We start from the raw sequence: 23,359 nt of genomic DNA, 5'->3' as shown, positions 1-23,359 counted from the left end.
GTTTGTCTGTGCAAAAAAAAACAACCCATCTCAGCTTAAATAACACACTGACAATTTCCTTCAAGCTTCTTTTATTGAGTTTAGCTTTGCCTTGATTTACACAGTAATGGTCATTTACAGTGAAAGTATTACAAAACAAAATCAAGCAGATTTAAGAACAGAAAAAAAATATCAGTGTCATCACAAACAACTGTAATGATCATTTCTGGTACCTGTTGCAGAAGGATTTGGTTTGATGGTGCAGAAAAGTGGTCTGACCTGCCTACTACTCACTCTGGTGCTTTATCGTTGGATTAAATATGATATCACAGGCTATCTGCAGATTCATATGAATATGTAATAAAGTATTAAGACCTTTTGTAAGTATTGTAATCTCTATACTTTAGATAAAGTTAGACTCAAATCATGACTTTCTCATAGCCCCAATTTAACTTTATGCCCCTTTAAATGTGTTTTTTATTTTTATTCTGATTATTATTCTGTTAAACTTTGATTAAACTCCAGGAAGCATTAAGCAGCCCCCAAAGAAGTATACATTTGGTGAAATCAGCAGATAGCCTGTCTATCGAGCTAACAACATCCTTCTAGCCTACTCCCTCTACTGGTCATTTTATCTTAAACCCTTTTATTCCCACCCTATAGGATCCGATCAGCACAGATTCAACATGCTTGAAATTTACAAACAACTGAAGCCTGAACATGGAGAAGCCACTCTGAGCCACACGCAGGCCTCGTTTCTGTCTCATTGCTCTACGGTCGGTGCAAGACAATAAGTGAGTTGGCCAGTTGGCATCAGTGCACACGATAGTTTTTTTTTAAAGAGAGTCGTCGTTTGAAATCAGTATCTTGGTTGGCAAACTATGAAAACACAAACATCTAAACATCCAGTCAGTCACATATACACACGCTCCAGGGACCACGCATGATTAACTAGTGAGTGGCAATGAAGTGACACTGCTATGCTGAATGTTCATAGTCTGTTGAATACATTGAGGTGTATACATTTATATGATACATACATTTACTTTTTCCTAACAGGCAGCAAAGCATATTTGGCCCCAGTTGGTTGAACTTTGAGTGGTGATTGTCTATTTAACAAAAACACAAACTATTCTTGGTGTCAATCACAAACCAACAGTTTCACTCCGTTTGCTCACTTTTCATTATCATTCATCATATTGCATCTTTCTTAAAAATATAGCCTGTACACGCCAGTTTTGGCTGAATCTATACAATTTCATACATTGTTAGGAAGTAGTGCCTTTACGTTAATTTGCAGTCTTTACATCCTTTCACTGTACAATTCTGCACAGTTCTGCCCATATGTAACGGAAGAAACAAACAATGTGGAGTTTTGGAGGTGTATTAGTGCTACAGAGAACACGTTCTGTACTTTCTTTGTCCTGAGCATTCCAAAAAGCTACCATGAATAAGTTGATTTTCAGTGCTAAGCAGCCTACAGTGAAAACACCTGAGCAGGGCTTCACTGTAGCGTCCGCTCATACATTACACAGTCAGAGGATTTACATTCAAAGCACTCCATTTAACTGTTCTCAACTCGTTTTGTATAAACCACAGGAATAAAAAAAGAAAATCGCTTAACACATTATTTGTATATTCACGTATACACTCATTACATCCTACTTGCTAATATGCATCTGCAAATTAAACGTTAACATCATTGGTGGCTGAAAAAAGCTCATATTATTGCATGTTACTGCAAAGTGCGGTCATGCTCTACAAATGCATAGCTGATATGTTACAAATGTTTTACTATTTTTCCACATAGGCCTACACAATAGTGCTCCAGTATCAAGGAGAGCTGTGGTGAGTGATGATAGCCTGAAGCGTTGGTTGCACCACACATCAAACTAAATTTCATCTTACCAGAGAAGAAAATTTCATTGGACTATACAGGTAGAGTTTTCGACTTTCCACTGAAAGCAGCTAAACAAGCAGCAGCAGCGGTGACGGCGTGCTCGGCTAACTGTCCCTACAGCAATATGCAAAAATATTGGAGCAGTATGAGTTGGAAGTAAAATATTAGCATTTACACTCTTGTTGTCCTCTGTAGATATGTTACTGTGTGTGTGCATGTGTGTTTATAAGTGCTTCTCCACATGGCCACAGGGAGCAGCTGTTTCCTGAAAGATGCTCATAATCAAGAATCGAAAGGATTGTGAGAAGGCTAATCCTTTTGTTGTACTGTTGTTAGACAGGTATGTCGAGTCAAACTCTCTTTAGCACCGAGCTATTGGCAGCTTGACCATAATATAAGCGACTAGAAGTAAGACAGAAGGAATGAGAACTTGGGTATGTAGGTCACCCTGTCCTTGCTGAGCTTCATCACCTCATTGTTTGTTTGGATTTCTGCAGCACACCAACAGCCTGTTAGCTCTCACACCAGAAGGAGTATCTACATATCATCGCACTCTCATTTCCGAAGCCCCATAGCTGAGAATGTGTTTAGGAGTCTGAGCATACTGTGAACGGCAAAGTTGCTATCTACTGACACTATGGCAATTCTGAACCACTTACATGTGCCATTCTGTACAGGTAATGCACTGTTATAGGCTGCAATACAACAAATATAAGCGTGTATACCTTTTACAATCTCTATATATGCATCATATCAAAGCTCCATGCTCGTCGTTGCGTTCTCTCTTCGGTTGGATTTTTTTATTCAGGAACACCAGTTTTGTTTCTGTGATCTTAGTTGTTTTTTTTGCACTGATGTGCTTTCTGCTCAAATGCCAAGACGGATCATAAGCTATGATGTCAAAAATGGCTCCATGAGAGATTGTCATCAAAAGGTATATCTTAGATGGCAATAGATCTATACAGTAAGATATTTTTAGCTTTAATTGATCTTGAAAGTGGTTCAGGAAAAATGAATCAATCAATAAAATGGTTAGATTATATTCAATTGATGTTCCAAATGTAGCTAAACATCCCTTAAATCCTGATCCCACAGTGTCTAATCTAAACCCTATCTGAATAAGCTATAATGTTACTTCAGATCAAGCTCGCTCAGATGAGGCACTTCAGTATTTCACCCTGCAATACAGTGTGAGACTTGTTGGCTACTCACGCAACATGGGGCTTGATGTGAACTTTTAGGCCTTACCAAAATACATACTATGTAGAGCACCAGGCATCTGATCCCACTCAACCCTGGGAAACGAACACAAACCAAGATGTAAAAAAAGAGAATGAAAGAATTAGAAAAATTAATACAGGTATCTGTGGTTGTTTTAAGTGCTATTTCCCTCTCCCCAACCCCCAGTCAAACCCCACCCACTGTCCCAAAGGTCCTGTGTTGCTAGTCGCTCCTGAACTCCTCCTCAATTTGCGGGAGGTTCTTCTTTTCTCTCCTCAGGGTCTCCGTCAGCGGCCTGGAGCTGCTGGGAGACTCCAGGTTCTTGGGTTCGTTGGTGCGGTAGCTGCCCTTCTGCTGATACGCATAGACATAGATGCTGTACAGGCCTCCGAAGAGCAGCAGCAGCGCCAGGATGACTATGACTGAAGGATAAAAATAGCACAGTGAGAGTTAATATCTAATACAATGAGGAAAGATGTGCTTCTGGAAATACTGATAAAGAGCAGGTACTGTTTTTAATGCTATGTTATTGTATTATATCATCCAAGTCTGGTTTCTATCAAGTCCAAACATCATACAGAGTGTGCTGTGACTGAATGCAGCATTTTGTTATTTCTACAAACATGTTTGGTGCCATGAGCTTTGTATTTACTTGGTTTATGCATTTCACACATTTGAAAATGCACCTGTCATTGAAGCAGAATGGCCAGCAGGCTACAAGAACTCTTAGTTTTTTGGTTTGTTTGTTTAAAGTATCACTGATCACAAGTTTATTACACCTCTTGATACAAATGCAGTTCAAAGTGCTTTATATAAAGCAAGATGAGCAGTAATTATTTAAACAGCGGGAGAAGAAAAATAAGAGCTATGTAACAACAATAAAGACAGAAAAACATTCACAGAAAACACCCTCAAAATGACCATTTGTTTACTCACCGCCTGTGACCTTAGTTCAATTCTTGAAGAAAACAATTTTTCTCACATGCCTCCACCGCCTCATGCACGTATTTGCTTGCAGCGCGCCTGCGCAAACTCTAGACGGCAGTGGCGGAAGTATTTGAAATGGTAAGATTTGTTAGTAAAGTAGTGAGCATACGACTGAACTTTACAGTTTGTAAAGTTCAGTTTTGATATCGTTTTGTTGTTGTTAAACCTGCCCTCCATTTACTTCTATACATCAAGGACTTCTCCATTCACCGTGGAGGCATGCGAGATAAAAAAACAAAACCTGCTTCTTCAGGAATTCAAGGGAACAGGGTGAGTAATTGATATAAACGGTCATGTTAAGGGTTAACAACGACCAGTCTGCAGTGTGTGTAGAGGTCTGTATGGTTATGATGTATCAGCCTGGAGTGTTCAGGCGATTTAATCAAGGTAAACACAGTGAGAGGACGTGCGTAAAGGCACTGCGCTCTGACGCGGCACTACACTGCTGCGGATTTATCAACATATCAGTCCTCCAAAAAGTCCGTCTAGCATTTGATCGCGTGGTCAGTTAAAGTTGAATAATGTATGTAAACTTGTCACAGAACATTCATTACCTAATCTTCAAAAACGAGACAAAACCTAACCATGTGCGCGCGTCATATTTAACAAATAGCACTGCACCCCTGGTAGTCAGCTGTTTGGTCGACAGCCAGCTAACTGGAATACAAATACAAATGTCCAAAGGTTGATTGTAAGCGAACTCAATGTGAGTGCAAGTTATAAATAACTTACTGAATACAATCTTATTAGGTTTAGAGTAAGCTCTTGAGACACAAAGGAGATTGGTGGCTTTGTGCTGGGTTTGTAAATTCAGAGCATCATCTGATATGTACTGGAGCCAGCCAGGCCTTGTACACCAGGATGGGGATCTTAGGTAGAACCTAGGTGCTCTGATCTTTTTGTCCTGGCAAGCTTCACACTGAGACTGATCTTAAAAATAGTTCTCAGGTGCTACTAATTTGATTGATTGTTAAAGGTCATGTCAGCTTCCAAAATGAATCCTGGATTTGTAATGTGGTCACTTGTGGTCCCTGAGTATTCACAGAGCAGCTGCCTGTGAGTCACAATTGTTGTTCAGTAGGTCAAGCTGAAAACAGACCTCAGCTCTTGTCCTCTCTGTGTAGTTTTAATGTCCTCCCCTGTATTTGCTCGGGTTTCCTTTCACAGTCATGCAGGTCTGCGGATGTGGAGACACTAAATTGCCTGCAGTTGTGTTTAAGTGTTTGTCAGTCAGTGTGTTCACTGTGTAATGGACTGGCGAAATGTCCACAGTCTCATAGCCTTTTTGCCATTGCTTGCTCGGAAAGGCCTCAGTACCTTAGGTTCATACCCTCAATTAATGGATATAGAGAATGGATCAATGCTGCTGAAAAGACATACAGCACCCAGCACAGAGCTTAGAACACACAAATCGTATTTAAATATATTTATATTATATTCAATATCGTCGTGACAGAATTTGTTCACTTGCAGTTTTGTTTTATCGACTATACTGTTCAGTCATAACCTTTTTATCCTGTGCAGTATATCAGACAGGGATGATGTCTGATAACCTGGGGGGAACATTGTTGGGATGATTTGAAAGGCGCACCAATTATTAATGGCATGCTGATGTCCTGCATTAGCATAATACCTCTGAATCTGGAATGATCTATTAAACTGAAGCATCTATCAATGATGAACAGTAAGCTGGGCCCATGCAGACTAAATATAGCTGATCCGGTAAAGGTCTCAGACAGCAGACAGTCTCTGTGCTGCAGTTTAATCCTGAGACTCCAGCCTCTCCTGCTCATCAGAGAGACCTGCTCTAATTTTTTCCATCATCTGTAATACTGTGCTGCAAACCGCTCATCTGGTCCCAACACTCCTCTTGTAATACGGTGCAGAGTTATCATGGGGATTAAATAGTGGAATGAGTATATTAAATATTGATTTTTTTATTTTTTTTCCCAGAAATCTAGATTTAGGCCCACGGCCTAGTTTTTTCTTTTGCAAGGATATATAGGTCTATTTTACTTGAATTAATTTCCTTCATATAGATTAAAAAGATAATCTGACCTCAACCACATGCAATCAAAAATATTCTTCAGTATGATAATAATGCATTAGAAATGTCTGACTGTTCATTTATTTATTTTTGTGACTGCTATCTCAAATGTAATACATTCAGACACTTAAATAAGCATTCAAAAGCCCACATTGGAATTTGACAAATCTGCTCTAATTTAGGATTTTAGTGTAAAAGGAAAGAGAAATTCAAACGGCTGATTTGTGTTTTCTGGGAGAGGAGGAAAAATAGTGAACAAAACAACCTAGCAATTCTATAAAGAAGCAGATCTTACCTGTTATCCAAAACAGGCCTAGGTCATCGTGGATATAAAAATACTCTGAAAGGGAGAGGTGCACAAATAAGTGGATGAACACAGAATAATATTCTCTTTTTGTACAGGTGCATTATGGGACATATAAACCCACCTATGGTGGTAAACCAGGGGTCGACCTCCCATGGTACATAACCCAGGATAGGAGGGAAGGCGCCACAGTTGGACTCAGATACGTAGCCTTGTGTCGTTACTGGAGGGTCGGTTTCATTTGGACGGAAGAAGGCCTTTAACGGGGCATAGACGTTGTATCTCACCCCAGATATGCAGCCTATGAAGCCGGGAGCATTATGCCTCTGGATCTCATAGTCAATGTCCCCAACCTCTGAAAGAGTGGAAACGGAAACAATTAAACATCAACAGAGTTCCAACTTAAAATAATGATGATAATAATACTGGCAGCAAGATGAAAACATTAGCCCACGTGTTCTCATCAATAATTGGTGAATTGGATATTTACCCATTACTCTGCCCAAGAACATGGACTTTGGAGAGTCAAACCTGGCGTCCTCCACTAAGGTTATCTTTTCCACTATGGGCTCCATGTAGTCCACCTGTAAGACAGAGTTTATTACCATCATGAGCAAGGCTAGCTGTTTGCAGTCTTTATGCTAAGCTAAGCTAAGGTGAGTGGACAACAGTCTATTACTTCACTGAAAATAACAAACCACAGATCAGCATTAACCTGTGTTTTGATGGTTCTGTTGTGTCTGGTTATGTTGACGTAGTGGGGGTATCCATCTGCCAGGTTTCGGTGAGTCAGCTGGTACTTGTGTGTTATGAGCCCCAGCTTATACCTCAGATCTACACTACCTATAGAGAGAGAGAGGAAACAAAAGACATCAATACTGTTTTTTTCACGAGTAACTTCTTCACATCAACCTCTGCAGTAGTTTTGAGAGATTCTGACTCTCTAATCTGTGAATGAAATGAACATGCTGCCCTTTCAAAAAATTCCAGCTTTCACATTCTCAGATTGTTTCTGAGCTTCCCCTACCGTCAGTCTTGAGGATGATGGCAATGTAGTCTTGGACAAAGGAGCTGATGTAGAGCAACACGGCTGGTGTGGAAACGGTGCTGAAACTGAACTCGATGTCATCTGCTGTGTCATTGTAGCCAAGGCTGAAGTTGTCGTAATGCGGGTCGATCCAGTTGGCCCATGCTGCTTCGTCTGATATAGGCTTCTTTCGTATGTTGTATCTCAGCCACGAGCCAATCTCAAAGTAGGCTCCGATGTCTTAACAAAAGATCATTGTGAAATTAGATATCAGTTGCAAAGTATTGCTAACTGTATTGATGATGTCAGTTACTATGTGATGGTATTTGTCAGAAACATGAATGAACTCACCTTTATGGCAGTAGAAGCCATCAAAGGCTGTGTTGTTACAGTCACAAGTGTAGCAAGCGTAGCCCTCTATACACTGGCCGCTGTTTCGGCATGGTATGGTAGCATTGAGACACTGTCCCGTACAGTTCCTCCTTATACCCTGTTCTTCATTCACTTTCCCCTCAAGATCAAGAGGAACACCGTTCATCCGCAATCCTCGAAGACACCCCAAGAAAGGTCTCAGGGTGCGGTTGGCTGCACCTAATACAAAGAATACTTTTATCAGTGGTTATTCATCTTTATTAAAACTTTAGAGAGGATGCAATAAGTCCACTGTATGTCGTGCCAAATATCCAAGTTCACCTCAGGCAACCTACCTACTAGGACGGGATGCGTAAACTGCATGGTGACGAAAGTCTGACCGGGAAAACGTGTGACGGCCCATGGCTGATAATCAACCTTGATGCGGGCCAGCTTCACATTAAGCTCGGCTTGAACAAAGTGCCACTCGTTGTCATTGAGTGGCACGGGGGAGTGTAGTGTCACATTAATGATGCCATCACCAACCATAAATACAAGCATAAGGTTATGGGTGGCTGGAAGAGAAAAGATGACATGGAAAGGATTTTGTTCTTACTGTCGAATAAATCAGTTGTATGAGGAGAATAGCTCTCTGGTAGCAGATGAGTCAACTCACAATTCAGCTCTACCCGAATGAAGTTTCGCAGTTGGTCATCAGAATTCTCCAAGAACACGCCGTGGTCACGATAGGTTTTGAAGTGGAAGGAGATGTCAGCGCTGGAGCCAGGCCTGAAGGTTGGGAAGGTTATGTAGGTGGGCTTGGTGAAGGCGATTGTGTTCCAGATGTTTCCTTTGGAAAACATTGACATACGTGTACTGTGTATGTATAAATAAAGAAAACTGTTTGTAACACTTCAACAAAGCAGAACATCAACGTGTGAACACAACCCTTAATATTTAAGCTCACTGTCGCCATGGCAGCGGAGGGGTCCGACGGTGTATTGTGCTTCTGAGCCGGTCCTGTTGGTGTCCCCGACTACCACCTTCCTAACAGGCAGATGGTCTCTGAAGTCCAAGTAGCCCTTATCTGAGTACCTGAAAAGCCACAGTGGGGATGTTAAGACTTCATCGTCAGTGTCACAGATGTAAGCTAAACTTGCACAATGCATCCCCTCTCTTACCATTGTCTATAGTCAGCATCGCAGTTGCATTGGAACTTGGGATCGGTGCAGGTTTGGTTGATAGCGCAGCCACACTTTTGGACCTCTCTGAATGTTCCACCCCAGTAATAGTGACTCTCATTGTTACGACCAATCCAGTAACCAAAAGGTCTTCCGTCTATTTTGAAAAATAAATGCTGTGTTAGTTTACTTTATTTCTTGTTTTCCATAAGCACACTACCAAATGAATAAGCTGACTTACTTGGGGTGTTGAGGAGACGGGACTTGTAGCAGGAGTAGTCGATCCACTGCTCACAGTACACAGAGGTGTTGGCTAGAGCAGTGACTCCATCCCAGGAGGCGTTCCAGTAGTTAACATCTCCTATATACGGCCGGTCTATTGAACTCCCAGTCACCTTGGTACCATCCACGCGGTCATGCAGAATCACCGTCCAAGCTTTATATGCTGTGAAGAGGCACAACAAATATACTGCATGGTGATTAAATGTTGAAGCAGAAAGATGGAGGGAATATTAATGTTTAAAAAAAGGAAAAGAATGAAAAGCAAACAGAAAGGTAAGAAATAGAAAATGCAGACTTTTCCAACACACACACACACACACACACACACACACAGAACTGTGCTATCTTGTTTTCTAACGTCTTTTAATTTCCCATGGAATTTCAGCACACATTTCTCATTACAGGAACACGATAACCTGACTCAAGCTTTTCATTAACAATCCGTTGAGGATCCAGCAAACACTGAGCACACAGTGCTGATGAAGCTGTATCTTATTAGTGACAGTGATTACTTACATTTCATTTTGCAGTACACTTCAAATGGTTTCAGCGGCCCACTGAGATCAGGATCGATGGTGTAGTTTCCAGACCAATACTTGCCGCTGAGTCTGTAGGCCTCACATGACTCTTTATAAACCGCTGTTTGAGAAGCGAGATGATCAATTTGTTATTATTCAGAAGAAATACGGTATGGGCAAGGTGTAATCAACTGCAAATAAATAGTTATTAAAGTGAAAAGATTGCCAGCCAGCACTTACACATGTGACACACCTCTCCTTTATAGCCTGTGTTCTCACACAGGCATATAAAGTCATCCCAGGACTGGATGCATCTGCCTTCATGTTCACATGGATTTGGACTACATCTGTGAACAAATGACATGCCTGTACTGAGCATTTGGATGTTACAAAAGGGAGACTTGCATTAAATGTGTCATTTGTTCTCTTTCATTTCCACATTATCTATTTTCTCTGTTAGCTGTTTTTTTTTAGCCTTAAGATAAGGTTTCATGAGGTGAAACTTAATAAGGTGATGAATGTCATTAGCTTTAAAGTGATTTCTCACTCTTCAGACTCACAATTCAGTGCCAAACGCTTCGCAAACATCTTGAAGGAGATCACATTACTTTGACAACACCATAAAAGAGCCAAAGCAATGTTGAAATAATTTGATAGGAATGTGTGTCATTTTAAAAGACTATGGTATGATAGGGGTATATAATTGGTAACTACAACTTGAATGACATGAGAAGACATTGCAGCGCCATATTTATCTCTTTCCTTATGCAATTGTCCTGCTATTAATGAAACTATCAGTCATATTTGTGATGTATGCTTTATGCTGTGTATTGTATGTTTCTTACCTGTCAGTGATACCACAAGTGCCCAACAACAGCTCAGCATAGCGCCCCCACTGTCGTTGCAGAATAATATCAATATCAAGCTGTTCATTGTCTATGAAGATATGCTGCATACAACCATGGAAGCGGTTCAGCTTGGTCTCACACTTCCGTATTGTGTTATTGGTTTTCGGACAACCTAAGTACAGGAAAGCAAATGTATGTTTTGGACCGTGCAGATTTGTAAGTTGATTTCAGGAGTTGTGAACAATTGTCATCCCCTCACCTCCAAAAAAGTAGCGGTCTCCTGTCCGAATTGTGAATGGATTGGTGATCTTAAGTGGAGAGCCCTCCTCCTCATCAATTGTGAGGGTCAGCAGGTTGTCTCTCGCTGCCAAATCCACTGTGTGCCAGTAACCATCATTAAGCCGGTAGCCTAGAAATTGGAGAAATGTCTGTCATGCTTTGTTTCTACAATCAGATTCAGTACAGAGATCTAACGCAGCATTTATCATTGCCTGCACCTTGCAACGCTATATAACTTCATAACTGTTAGTTAAACCCCGCCCCCAAACAGGGATTGTCCAATCACAGCTTAACAACCGTAACTGGGCATGGCAGGTTGCACTGAAGCTATTTTGGGTATCTAATGAGTTTGTAGGTAGGTGTCTTTTTTAACTTATGCAAAACCAAAGACACAAGCAAAATTGTTGTGTGTTTTTAATCTTCCATAACATAAGCTGCAGATGTACAGTAGCCTGGCTGAAACATTAAACCTCAGTCTTTTAGCACAATATCATGTATTTAGTGTTCTAGTACATGTTTAAGACCCTTTTTATAGGGCCTTTAAATCAGCTGGGAACCTTAAAAAGTCAGCTGGAAACTACTTTAGAGTTTTATAGTTAACAATAGCTTACCTAGCTAACCACAGCTGATAAAATCTGTCAGCGACAGTTGTCATTTCAGAAGACACAATCCACAGCTGTTGGCTTCCTAGGAGAAGTGAGCTTTTGTCTACCTGACATAGTAAGAGTAACTTAGGGGCGGGGCTTAGAAACCTGTCAAAAGAATGAGGCATTCAAAATCGTATGCTCCAAAATCCTTAAATGCATCAACCCACCTGCAGCAAACTGGAGTTTCTTCTTCCCAGGCTGGAATATAGTGACATTGATCTGTCCCTCGCTTAGTCCCAGCTCAAGAGCACCCAGGTCATCAGCAAATCGCGTGAACATAAGCAGCCCAGTGTAGTCCCACGAGCGGAACTTAAACTTGACAAACATGCGAGGCCTCCTGAAGAAGCCCGGCACCTGCAGGTAGTTGTTGGGCCCAGCGAAAGTCATCGGTTTGAGCAGCATGTCCCTACAGGCGTAATGCATCTTTTTCTGAGGGTAAAAAAGAGAAATACGAGTTACAGTGAAAATATTTTCTCTGATATTGTTATTGTTTTGTTAGCATGGAACAGATAAAGTAATGCCGTTTGGGTATAATTCATAGAGATCCTCAGAACCAGCGATATTACTGGGATGCTGTATAATGGTTTGTATAAAGCCCTACCTTTCGTGGGATGCGGATTTCAGGTTCTTCTCTCTTAGCCATGTTGATGATGTTGACATCATTGATGAAGACATTTTCCAGGCAGCCCCGGAAATTTTGTGTAGTGGGCAGGTGAGGCAAATTTTGCTCTATGACACCTCCTACATATAACTAGGATAAAGGCATTAGGGCACTCATCAACATCCTCATTAACAAGAAAATGTATGTGTATATTATGTATTAATATAATTAAATGCAAAAAATGTATTTGAATAAAACTTGTATTCAGCAAACAGCTCATTAATCATTTCCTTCATTTATCACGGCCTTTACATTTTATACTGTAACTATACATAGATGTGATCTGTTTATGAGGTACCTGTGTGTCCAGATCCAGGTGTGTAAACTCTCCTTTACAGATGGCTGTGACTGTGTGACTGTCCACTGTGAAGTTCACCTGTCGACCGGAGCGCTTGATGGTGACATAGTGCCAGTGCAGATTATCAAGAAGGCTGCCAGCAGTCAGTGTAGTACGACCATCAACTTTGTGTATTACACTACTTCCTAAAAAAAAAAAAAAGAACAGGGAGGTCAAAATTAAAACAATTACTCTAAATCAGCTCAAATTAATGTCAAACTGAGAGAAAATGCTGAAATGTAGAGCTCCAGTCAATCTAACAATCAATATATTGAGTTCTCTCCCACAGACAATGTGGCTCCATTTCAGGATTGAGAGGATGATTGAGAGCTCAAGATGGATATCATTGTCTCACATGCCACAATTTTCTTCACCCATAACTCTAAAAGATCTATTCCGTAAATGTTTACTTCATGGGATGCCCCTGTGGGCATGTCTATTAATAATTATTTTAAAAAGACTTTATTTATCCATCAAACAACTCAGGCTCTACCTAGGCTGATGTGCAGGTAAAGACGGCCTCTCTTCAGCTCCAAGGTGAAGAGGTCTCCTTGAATCCCCTCACTGTGTAACAGCAGACCATCCTGCTCCAGAGTCTTGAAGTTTATGGCAATGTGGTCGTGCAGTGTACGGGACCTCTTTTCTGGGTACATGTAGACCACTGAGTCATCCCCGTTGTACTGTAGAACATAGGAATCTGCAGACAAAATTTCCAAATGGATACAATAGTTCAAAATTCACAACAGAGGATGTGACGTGCATATTAGGTTAAAGTCTTATGTAGCATTTTTATAATTTGTTTTAGGTTTTAAGGATTATTGGAGTAAATGCTTCATGGCACATTCCTGGAGCTCATCAGATCTGTTTGCATCTAGCTAGTGTATAATGTTTCTGAGTATGAATCAGGTGATATTGAGCTTAGTCATTTATTAACTCGGAACATATTGCAGCATATTTGGCGCTCAGATTTAGTGGCATATTATCAAATACGATTAAACAGTGGGATTGTAGAAAGTCCCTGGAATTGAATCAGAGAATGTAAATCCCTTGGGTCCATCAGTCATTTTTACCATAAGAGCAGCCGTACAGCTCCAGCCTCACGCCAATCTTCCCTCCATTCTCCGTGTTCCACGCCAGAGGCAGCAAACGAATGTGTTTAGCTGTAAAGGCGTAATGGAAGACATTCCTCTTCAACTGATAATAATTCCAGTTCGCAGGCAGCGTCTGCAAACAGATGAGAGCGGCAAATAGGGGAGAGAGTTATTGAGTCACTGCAACGGTGTTAGCGCCTTATCAAGGGACTGGAGATGAACTGATGATGAGATTAGCTTCGTCAGTGTTGAGAGAGATAATATGCTGCGCTGTCTTTGTTTCAGTGCCAGTGACAATGAATTTAATAGAACACCCACTGAATCGGCTGTAAAGATTACATTTGACTAGTTAATCCTCGCCTCATCCCCGTTATGGCCCTCATCCCACCCCAACCATCCTGGCTCAGTGACACCTACAGAGTTGCCTCCATTCATGATGTACGGCGTCCAGGAGTCCGGTCGGTCTCCATAGAGCAGGGTGTACTTGGTGATCCAGTCATATGAGTTGAAGGTCCCCTGGGTGGCGATGGCCACCAGTCGATACTTCCTGCCCAGGTCGACCTGCAGCCATGGCTGTCTGTCCCTTGGGGATGGGGACCAGCCACTGCTGCCTGAGGGGGGAGAAAAAGGAGAGTTTGACTGGAGAGGGAGTGACAGATACATGGATGACCGAAGCAATTGTGACTTCAACTGAACTTGTAACTTGTGGCAGCCATTTTAAAGTCCTGTTTAATGTGTGTGTGGGGGGGGGGGACTCTAATGAGTAAAGTTCATCTACTGTACTGTTTTGTCTGGGATTGGACAAGCATTTAGTATTTCGCAGATTAGAATATGACACTCAACTATACTGTAGGCCTCTATCTGAAAGCTAACTAACAAGCAGATATCCCAAATAAGTGTTCCTTCAGTTGATAGATTATGTCATCTAAGGTCTTTTTTTCTGTGCTAAAGTGAAAGTAGGTTATATAGAGAGAGAGTGACAGATCCCCAATGAGTTGTAGGAGTCCCAAACACATATTGCAGTATCTGTATCTGTCACTGTGAAGATTCTCACGATGGCACTTGTAAAACACAAGTGTAACTTATAACATTACTGTACCAACAGGACTGGAGTTATTCATATTATTAGTTACTGTACACCTGTGCATTTTATGCAGTGATAAGTTAAACCATCTGCCATCAGAAAGGTCTGTAAGGTGAATGCTGTGAAATCATGGATGAACTCAAAGACACTATAATTAGGAACTTACCATACAATTTGGCAAAATTGGCTGAGTAAAGAAAGTTATATCTGGAGGAGGCCAGGAAGGAAGAGGCGTAGAGGCTGGAGACCAGCGGATCAACACATTCTCCTGCAGTAATAATAAGGAAGACACCAAGATCAGGAGTAAATAAAAAAAGGACCTCTCATAATGCAGGATTCATATCACTTTCTAAATTTGATAGTTCTGGGCCACACAGCTGCACAGCTGCGCAGCTTGATAAGAACCAACCATTTGCAGTTCAATTAGAAGCTAGTTCATGCTACATTAGACGTAAAAAACTAATTTGAACGGATCAATCCAATTAAATTTAGAGCATAGCGCAAACACATTTAGTCTTTCTGCTGGTAAAGGTATACAGATAGTGAGGTCACAGATTAATATTCCACAGTAAACCACAGCACCTAAATGGCTTCCCTTTTAAGACTTAACATCCTGGCATCTACACTTGAGCGTGCATCATCTTTCATTTCTTCACAGGATGGGTGGGACGATTGGTGAAATATGACGCTGACAGCTACTGATTATGCACGCTATCTCTGAGATAAACTATTGTGATAGTCATGCGTTTACACCCCCCCTCCTATTTCAAAAGAGGTCTGGTCCTGTGTAGAAGGCAGAATAAAAATGTTGCTGCGTCACATGAATGTCTTTGTGTGTGTGTGTATGTGCCTGTCAGTGCCATGTGTGTCTGTAAATATATGTTTTTGTCTTTCTTTTGGAAGTGCATGCAGTTTCATGAGCAAGACCGTCAAAGGCAAACAAAATGTCGCTTTGTCACATTGAGATGCTGTCCTGCATGTGGTTATGAGACTGATAGGACCAACACCCATCTGCTCAGGCTCGCTCCCCAGCCAACGGCTATTTAAACTGGCCATAATTCTTCCTAATCTTGCTTGTGTCCCTGCTGCGGATAAATGCACAATGCACTCACCTCGATTTATAAGAGAAACATTGTCTAATTTTAACTGCCAAAAGATCTGCTCTTCGACACTCCCAAAAGATTTAATATAGATAGGCTACGGGTTTTACTTGAATATGAAGGTAGGCAGATACAAATAAATTGGAATTTTTTTTTTAGTCTAAGTGCACAAATAATCCGCTCCAATCTGACCTTCCTCTTCCTTCTCCCTAATTAGAAACATCCCCTCCAAACTTTTGGAGTTGTTAACTGGTAAACAGGAGTTCTGTCAATGTAATTCCTGATCTTACAATCACAGAGGTCAGGGACCTCATGAAGAGGCGTTAGACTGGCTGGAAACTGGAGACGTTAGCAGAATTAGTATGCAGGCTGCAGATGGAGTAGGATGAGGAAGATGCTGCATAGATTTAAATTTGAAATAACTTTGTGACGGAGCAGATGACTGAGTGATCACAGCAAATCCTGCAGAAACAAGGAAGTGGAGTCCTCTGCCTTACACTGCCTTAAATAATGCATGAAACATGCGTGAGCCAATATACAGCACAAACACACCGTTTTCTTTTCTTTCTTGGTCACACGAGCATGAGTTCTATCACCTCTCATGCAAGGACACGCTGCTCATTCAGGTGGAGGAAATGTGCTGAGCAAGTGAAACGTGACCTTGACTTTCTGCCTCAGTGTCTGCCTCGCTGAGAGGATTTCTCTCCGTCTTTATCATGCAGAATTCCCTCTATGCTGCAGATGATCGATAACAGATCTCTGCTGCATCACTCTATCACTACACTGTAGAGCCATTTCAAATGAGTCACTGTTCAAATGGCTATTCAAATGAAAAATATTCTGTCACCACTGCTGCATTTGCACAGGCTAAGCATATTTGCAGCTAATGGCTTGAGGTGTGTTTTTTTTAGTAGAGGAGAGGATTTTGACTTTGACTTGTAGTCTGGGACTTTTTCCGTCCCAGACTACAGCAGGTTAATCCAGGCCACACAGCTCCTCAGCTCCTCCTTATGGCAAGACTGTCACGCACTAGACACCCCCACCTATTCAATGCATTACTTCCTTTCTCCTCTCTCTTTTTATTTTTTTCTCCTTTAAATCATCCAATCTTCCCAATTACCTCATACCCTCGCTCGTCATCTTGCTATTTTTTACTTCTCTCTCCCTCTCTCAACCCAGGTGGGCGTTGTCATGATGCAGTAGCGAAAATGTACCTGAAGCCTGTGCAAAGCATCCAGTCACCAGGTTTTCACCCCTCTTCTTGTGATCCTGCACCCCCCCCCCCACACACACACACACACACTCCCTCCCTCCCTCCCTTCTCTGCGCCACACAGAGTAGTCTCTTTCTCCATTTATCATTAAGGGGCTGTGGGGAACAGTGTGGCCGTGTAGAGCTCTAGCACCACTCTTGCTGAATCATCAGTCTGCTGTAAGTGTAGGCTTGTGTGTCTGGGCTGACACATCATTACTGCTGGTTACATACAATATGCAGAGAGGCACCTTCTTTGCCTGCCACCATCCGGTGATGCGTGACAGCTGAGGATTCAGACAGCAAACCCTGTATGTGTGCAGATGTCAACTGAATGCAGATGTCCACCAACAATATGTCAAACTACTGCTGCAAATACTGCAGCAGAAAAGCACAAGGGTAGTACAAATATATCATGCTCTGTTAGAGGGGTTTTAATAAATCATTCATACCCAGGCAGGCATCACAGTGGGTGGTGTCTGCCATGCAGCACATCAGAATCACATTCAGACTTAAATTCAGACCTCGACCAGCTTCATTTCCTGTCTAACAGAACAAAACGACCAACTTTCACGCAAAGCAACATGCTCTTCCTTCTAGATATCAATTCCCGTCACATGGAGCAAACAGTCTCCTGCTGCGTGTGCTGCTAACCATGACAGAAACTTGAGATTTATGCATCACACCCTCCAGATTCAAACACACACACTACTTACTGAGTGAGCCTCAGCCCCACCCCAGCCTGGGTCACTGTGCTCTAGGACCTGAGGCTCCATTTCAATCTGGCAGAGATCCACGGAGCAGATATACAGTCAGCCTGTCCAATAAAACACCAACAAGATCTACAACAAGCCAAACCCACAGGCCCACACTTACTGGAAAGCATTCTGTGATCCGATTACAAACTTCCACTCTATTGCTGCCTTTAACTGTAAGATAGAACCATTCGCTTCACAGCATACCATGTAGCTTCTGATCAACAGCATGGCATCATATGAAAACTGTTTATATTTCCCTGGAACAACTTGAAAGAAAGAGCTCAGCACCCTGAACTAATACTGTAAACCTGGCCCAGCTTGAAAATACAGTTGTCTATAAGAAGTTACATGACAAAGCATCCCTCTTCCCTGATCTCCCACTGATATCAAAAACGAATGAGTCACGCAAAGGGCAGTATGGGGTTAATTAACAGTGAGGGCCCTGTGAGGTCATCCTGACTCTGACATCACGCATAAAGCTCATTAGTATGCATAAACGCTCTGTGATAGAAGGGTAGATGGCACCTTTTCCCTAACCCAATTTTAGCCCCAAACACAGCCCCACCTCTGTCCAAACTAAACCCACCACATGACGCCTTCACTGATCTAACAGCGAGTAATGATTTCCCTGCCAGGTGAATCCACGCTCGTTGCGTGCACGCAGGATGCAGGAATTCATGGTGAGGTGGTGGGCTTCCCAAAAAAAGTACTGCAGTGGGCTGGTCCCGGTCAGGACGCTGTGCCCTGCCATCTCCGCCGCCACTTTGATAACGTGTTCAGCGATTGTTTTACCACACAACAGCAACACACACGGTTCATAGCGATTTTAAGGTAACTATGTCAGAAACGAAATAGATTCGTAGATCAGCAACGTGCTTTTTTGCCTAAGAAGTCGAGAGTTGAAGCCTCGCGGCGCAGAAACTTGCGTGCAGGCTGAGCGAAAGCACTGCAATGCAGACAGTCCAGTGCAATGGGGATAACCATGCGCACCTTCCGCAGGACCGACGCGGCTTGCCTCTGCACTTTTTTTTGTGCGATCCCGCAAAACAATGCCTTTCTGAAATCACAGCTGCCAAGACCAGCAGCGAAATGTAAAAATCTGTGCTTTAAAGGCTGTCTGCTTTTATCGCAACGTGTGTTGCCCTTCAACGATCTCAACACCTGCAGGCTACGTTTTGCCCTCCAATGGTATTTTCCACTTATAACCGCATGTTATCTTGCAACTTTTTCTCACGCATATGATCAGACAATACACAATATGCAGATAAGACATGTACATACACTTTGACATATTTTAATAATATTCTAGCAGCCGATAATAGAGGAACAATTGCTGTTTTACAAGACTTACGTGATGAGCAACGTTGAAAACCCAGAAATAAGAGGCATATGCTCAGTATTTTGCAAGTCATCCTTCACTTAGTGCACGTTTCTCCGCATAGGCTATGTTAATAAGGTCGTAGATTGTTCTGCAGCATCCTCTCACCCCCCTTTAGCACAACTTTAACTCGCGCAGCTCCAACTCCTCTTCCCGGGATCTCGGGCAGCCTCTACCGGGGCGGGGACGCGCATCGGATGCTGATGCTGATGCTGCGCTTCGCCGAGAGCGCGCACTTCTTCGTTTATTCGATTTTGTATTGTTTAATTCACATGACCGTCATGTAATGGTGTGGCTCCTGCATGATATAAGTTGTTAAATAGCAGAATGCTTGTAGGCCGGTTGGAAGTGGGATTCTGTCTCGCCCCTCTTGCAGAAGTCGGGATGCACGAGGAGACTGGAAGGGGGGGATGGGGAAAAAAAAAACTTTTTCTGTCCGGCGCAGAGTGATAGTATTTTTCCAAAACAATTAAGAAGAATGTTGTCTTCAATCTCCAAATAAGTCTTGTGGAACTGGTCCAGAAACAACAATTTTCAACCTCGGATGGATCATATCACAGATGCACTATAGTCCTCTTCTCTTCTTCCCTGGCATCTCAAATCGTCCTTTGGTACACTTTTCGTGGCTGCTAACTGTAGTGCACTGCGCAAGGAGGTGGTTAAGAAGTATTTCTCTCCAGGAAAACAGATCTGAACTTGAACCCCAAAATAGGATGGACGTTTAATATCCTGTATCAGCTGCAGAACCATGTAGAATCACAATCACGGCAGACCAGCAGGCTGCACAGCTCTGTGGGTCGTCTGTCTAACCTTGCCCAGGTACTCTAATCATGCCAGTGCATTCACAAACATGCCCAGAGAAGAACAGGTTACAGGATAATGATGCCAGCTGTGCCTGAACTCAGACTCATCCCCATACACACACACACACACACACACACACACACACACACAGAGGGGTGGGGGTGGGAAGAGGCTGAGGCAGAGGGGGATTTGTGGCAATGGGTGGCACATTGACCACAAAATAAAAAAGGCTTTGGGATTAAGAAGTGGGTTTATGGGACGGCAGTGTGCCAGTGATGATACGAGATTGAATGCCTGGGCCAGTGTGGGATTTACCGTGTTTTCAATCAAATCAGATTGGTAGTTTGTAAGCTCCCTGCCGCTGGCTTCCCCCTTGAAATAACATAAGAGTATAGAATTATATCTGCAGAGAGAGAACAATGGCTAACAGAAGAAAATGACTGGAAAGTCGGACAAGAGACGGACATAAAAAGGATATATCTCAATTGCAGTTCTGGATATACACGAGAAGTGTGTAATCATTTCACACAACTGCATTGTAATTTGTTATATATATATATATATATATATATATATATATATATATATATATATATATATATATATATATATATATAAAACATATATTTCCCCTATTTGAAAGATAAAATAACTTGCAAATATCATTATTTATTTTCTTTAGTGAGATGTCTGTTGACTATTAGACAACATGAGTAAAAGAGTTTAAGACTAAATGTTGTCATCTGATAGTTGCTGCTCTGTTTTCTTCAGATAACATGTGCAGTATACACAAACACATGCACGCCCTCTCTCCCACACATCTGTACCTAGCTTATAGATGTGAGTGTTGTGGTTAGGCTGGATTGCCATCTGTCTCCCCATTGACCTTTTATGTTTGACCTTATAGTAACCATAGAGACCGGTTGAGAGGAGTCCTCATAAGGTCTGGTTGCGGTTAAACCACACATCTGGGGGAAAAACAACACAAAGGCTCAAGTGATAAACTGATTAACAAGAGCAACAAGGGGCAGAATTCCTGGCAAATGTAATTGGGGCTTTCCAACGCCCAACCTCTCCCACAAAGTAATGTTTTTTTTGGCATCATGTTTGCTGTTAAACATACCCAAAATATCCTAAATCAGTCCTACAATCCTCTTATTTTCATCACAGGAATAGTTCTGCCAATGGGGTGAAATAATTCCACCTTTTCACAATGAAGGCTGACTTAGGTAAGAAAAAAAAAGTCCTTAAAATATCTTAAAACAATCCAGAACACAAAATAAATTCACCTCATATTTAGTCGTCACTTTAGGATTTATAAATTACTTTTCAACATTTCACATACGAGTTGATACAGAATTAAATAGCTTGTTCATGCTAATAGGTTAAGTGTAATGGAAACATAGATTCAGTCAATAAGTACTAAGTAAAATAAAAAGTGATTCATAAGTAGATTTTTTTTTATTATTTGAACTACATTTTTTTGCAGTTTGCTGCAGTAAAGTTAAACCACAACTGACCACTAGATGTCAGGTTAAGCTAAGACATGGAGCTCTGTTTTTCCACACATGATGTCAGCTGCTGAAGTCCAACTCTCTCCCACAATCTTTATTCTGCAGGTCTTAAATGATGTTTCCTACTGCCAAAATGCTTTGAACCTGCACATTAACTGAGCTTTATTTAAAAGTCAGAGCATTAATATAGCAGTAAACCACTATTTCCTTTGTAAAAACATAGTGGAGTAATGTGTACCTGAGAAGACAATGACGTCACTGTCCCTTTGTGTGTGTAGTAGTAATCAGGTAAACACTATTACCTCTGTCAGCAATTTCACCGTAGTTTGCACTTTTAGCGCTGCTTGCACCATCACCCAATCTCGACCCTTGCACCTTTTACTATAAATGGATAACGTTTGGTTTAACAAATGAGTCTAACAGGAAAATAGGGCAGATCATTTACGAGCCAAATGAGCGAGTTATCGAAACAAAGCTGAAAATACGCACATGCAACAAGAGCTATGATCTACTGCTGTTTTTATTCCACTTTAAGTTTAAAGTTGACACACAGACACACACACACACACACAGGTCACACTCAACCCACACATGCACAAACAAACTCACAGGTGGAGACCCGTGAGGGCCTAGTTTCTCACAGGTATTTTTTTTGTGGGATCAGATTGTACTTTAGTTTGCCCCCATTAGCATTGTGTGTGTTTTTCCATGGGGGTGCCACTGTAGGCTACACTGCATAGGACATGTGCTGAGGGTACGAGCACGAAAACGCACATTAACACTTAGCAGTCTCACACATTGGCATAAACAGCCAAGCCCACAACCACCAGTACACACTCACAAACAGGGGTCAAGTTATGACTCACGCCCAGATGTTTCCAAGAGATAATGTTGCTGATGTGTTATCATGGCTGAGTGCTACTTGTCATGAAGATGGATGAAGGAATCTGTCAAGTTTTGTGTGGTGAGCACTGGCTGTATTTATGTGTTTCCTGATGTGTCAAACACAAAACAGTAGTGAGTAACGCTGACGGTCGCTGGTTTGAAAATGGGGAATTCAGCAGGATTGTATTCTAGTTGGACTAGAAGACAGGTGTTTATTTTGGTTACCACCTATGGGAACCTGATTTCCCTGCATACTGGCAGGTGATCTGCTGTAAACAGGGCTATTAAAGCAGCTGGTCCCCAGGTGTCCATACAATGGTATGACCTCCTGCTGGTGAGGGCCAATGTGAAAATAAGCCTAGACTGGGATCCAACCTCTGAAAATCTACCCCCAGTGTTAGCTCAACTGGTGTGTTCAAGACAGCTGCTACAACCTGTTTGAGCACTCACTCTTCAGAGTGGACAAACAAACAAACTTAGTTTAGGACACAGACCGGGGATGATGGGAATGTTACAAAACCCAGTTGCTTTTTAATTTTATTTCTTCTAACCTCTATTTATCCAGGATTGTCCCATTGAGATTTAAAATCTATTTTACAAGAATGTCCTGTCCAAGACAGCACACAAGTTTCACACATTAAGGCACAAATAACAGACTTAAAAACAAAACAGCTAAAAATTAAAAACAACAAAACAAATTCTAAAGAAAAAGTAACAGACTTAAAACAAACTTCTGCTGAGTATCTGCTTTAAGGAATAGTATGACATTTTGGGAAATATTTTTATTTGCTTTCTTGATTAGAGGTATATGAAAAAAATGAATACCACTCTCAAAACTAAATTTAAAAAATGTGCTGTTTTAATCTGGGTTTACCCATCTTGTAATCTATATATTTTGCATTATTGTCTCTCTTTGTTTTCGCTA

The 23,359-nt window shown here is 41.6% G+C and overlaps 1 protein-coding gene across 1 annotated transcript; it reads right to left on the bottom strand.

The window, feature by feature from the left end:
• Positions 1-36: 36 nt before the first annotated feature.
• On the bottom strand, positions 37-19,421 carry cntnap1 (contactin associated protein 1). Its single transcript, XM_068718635.1, has 24 exons — positions 19,205-19,421; positions 14,911-15,012; positions 14,078-14,271; positions 13,640-13,793; positions 13,063-13,266; positions 12,531-12,715; positions 12,173-12,322; positions 11,739-12,000; positions 10,905-11,054; positions 10,643-10,817; positions 10,038-10,144; positions 9,796-9,918; positions 9,239-9,442; positions 8,998-9,154; positions 8,784-8,911; positions 8,493-8,666; positions 8,173-8,391; positions 7,817-8,056; positions 7,466-7,705; positions 7,154-7,281; positions 6,929-7,022; positions 6,563-6,793; positions 6,430-6,474; positions 37-3,522 (listed from the first exon to the last, which is right to left on the bottom strand). The coding sequence occupies exons 1-24, from the start codon at positions 19,263-19,265 to the stop codon at positions 3,323-3,325; spliced, it is 3,927 nt and encodes a 1,308-aa protein (XP_068574736.1). The 5' UTR covers positions 19,266-19,421; the 3' UTR covers positions 37-3,322.
• Positions 19,422-23,359: the final 3,938 nt, after the last annotated feature.

Source organism: Cebidichthys violaceus, unplaced genomic scaffold (genome assembly GCF_023349555.1).
Source record: "Cebidichthys violaceus isolate CVI_PGR_0920_01 unplaced genomic scaffold, fCebVio1.0.p SCAF_23, whole genome shotgun sequence".
In the NCBI taxonomy this organism is placed as follows: domain Eukaryota; kingdom Metazoa; phylum Chordata; class Actinopteri; order Perciformes; family Stichaeidae; genus Cebidichthys; species Cebidichthys violaceus.
This window is presented reverse-complemented; position numbering and strand designations above follow the sequence as displayed.

What these genes read in the sequence shown, in the direction of transcription:
- cntnap1 (XM_068718635.1), bottom strand. Translation starts at nt 19,265, where the DNA reads ATGACTTGCAAAATACTGAGCATATGCCTCTTATTTCTGGGTTTTCAA. An exon ending in CAATTTTGCCAAATTGTATG is followed by an intron (nt 14,272 to 14,910) that starts GTAAGTTCCTAA and finishes CTCCCCCCTCAG; the next exon opens with GCAGCAGTGGCTGGTCCCCA. An exon ending in CATCATCCTCAAGACTGACG is followed by an intron (nt 7,282 to 7,465) that starts GTAGGGGAAGCT and finishes CTCTCTCTATAG; the next exon opens with GTAGTGTAGATCTGAGGTAT.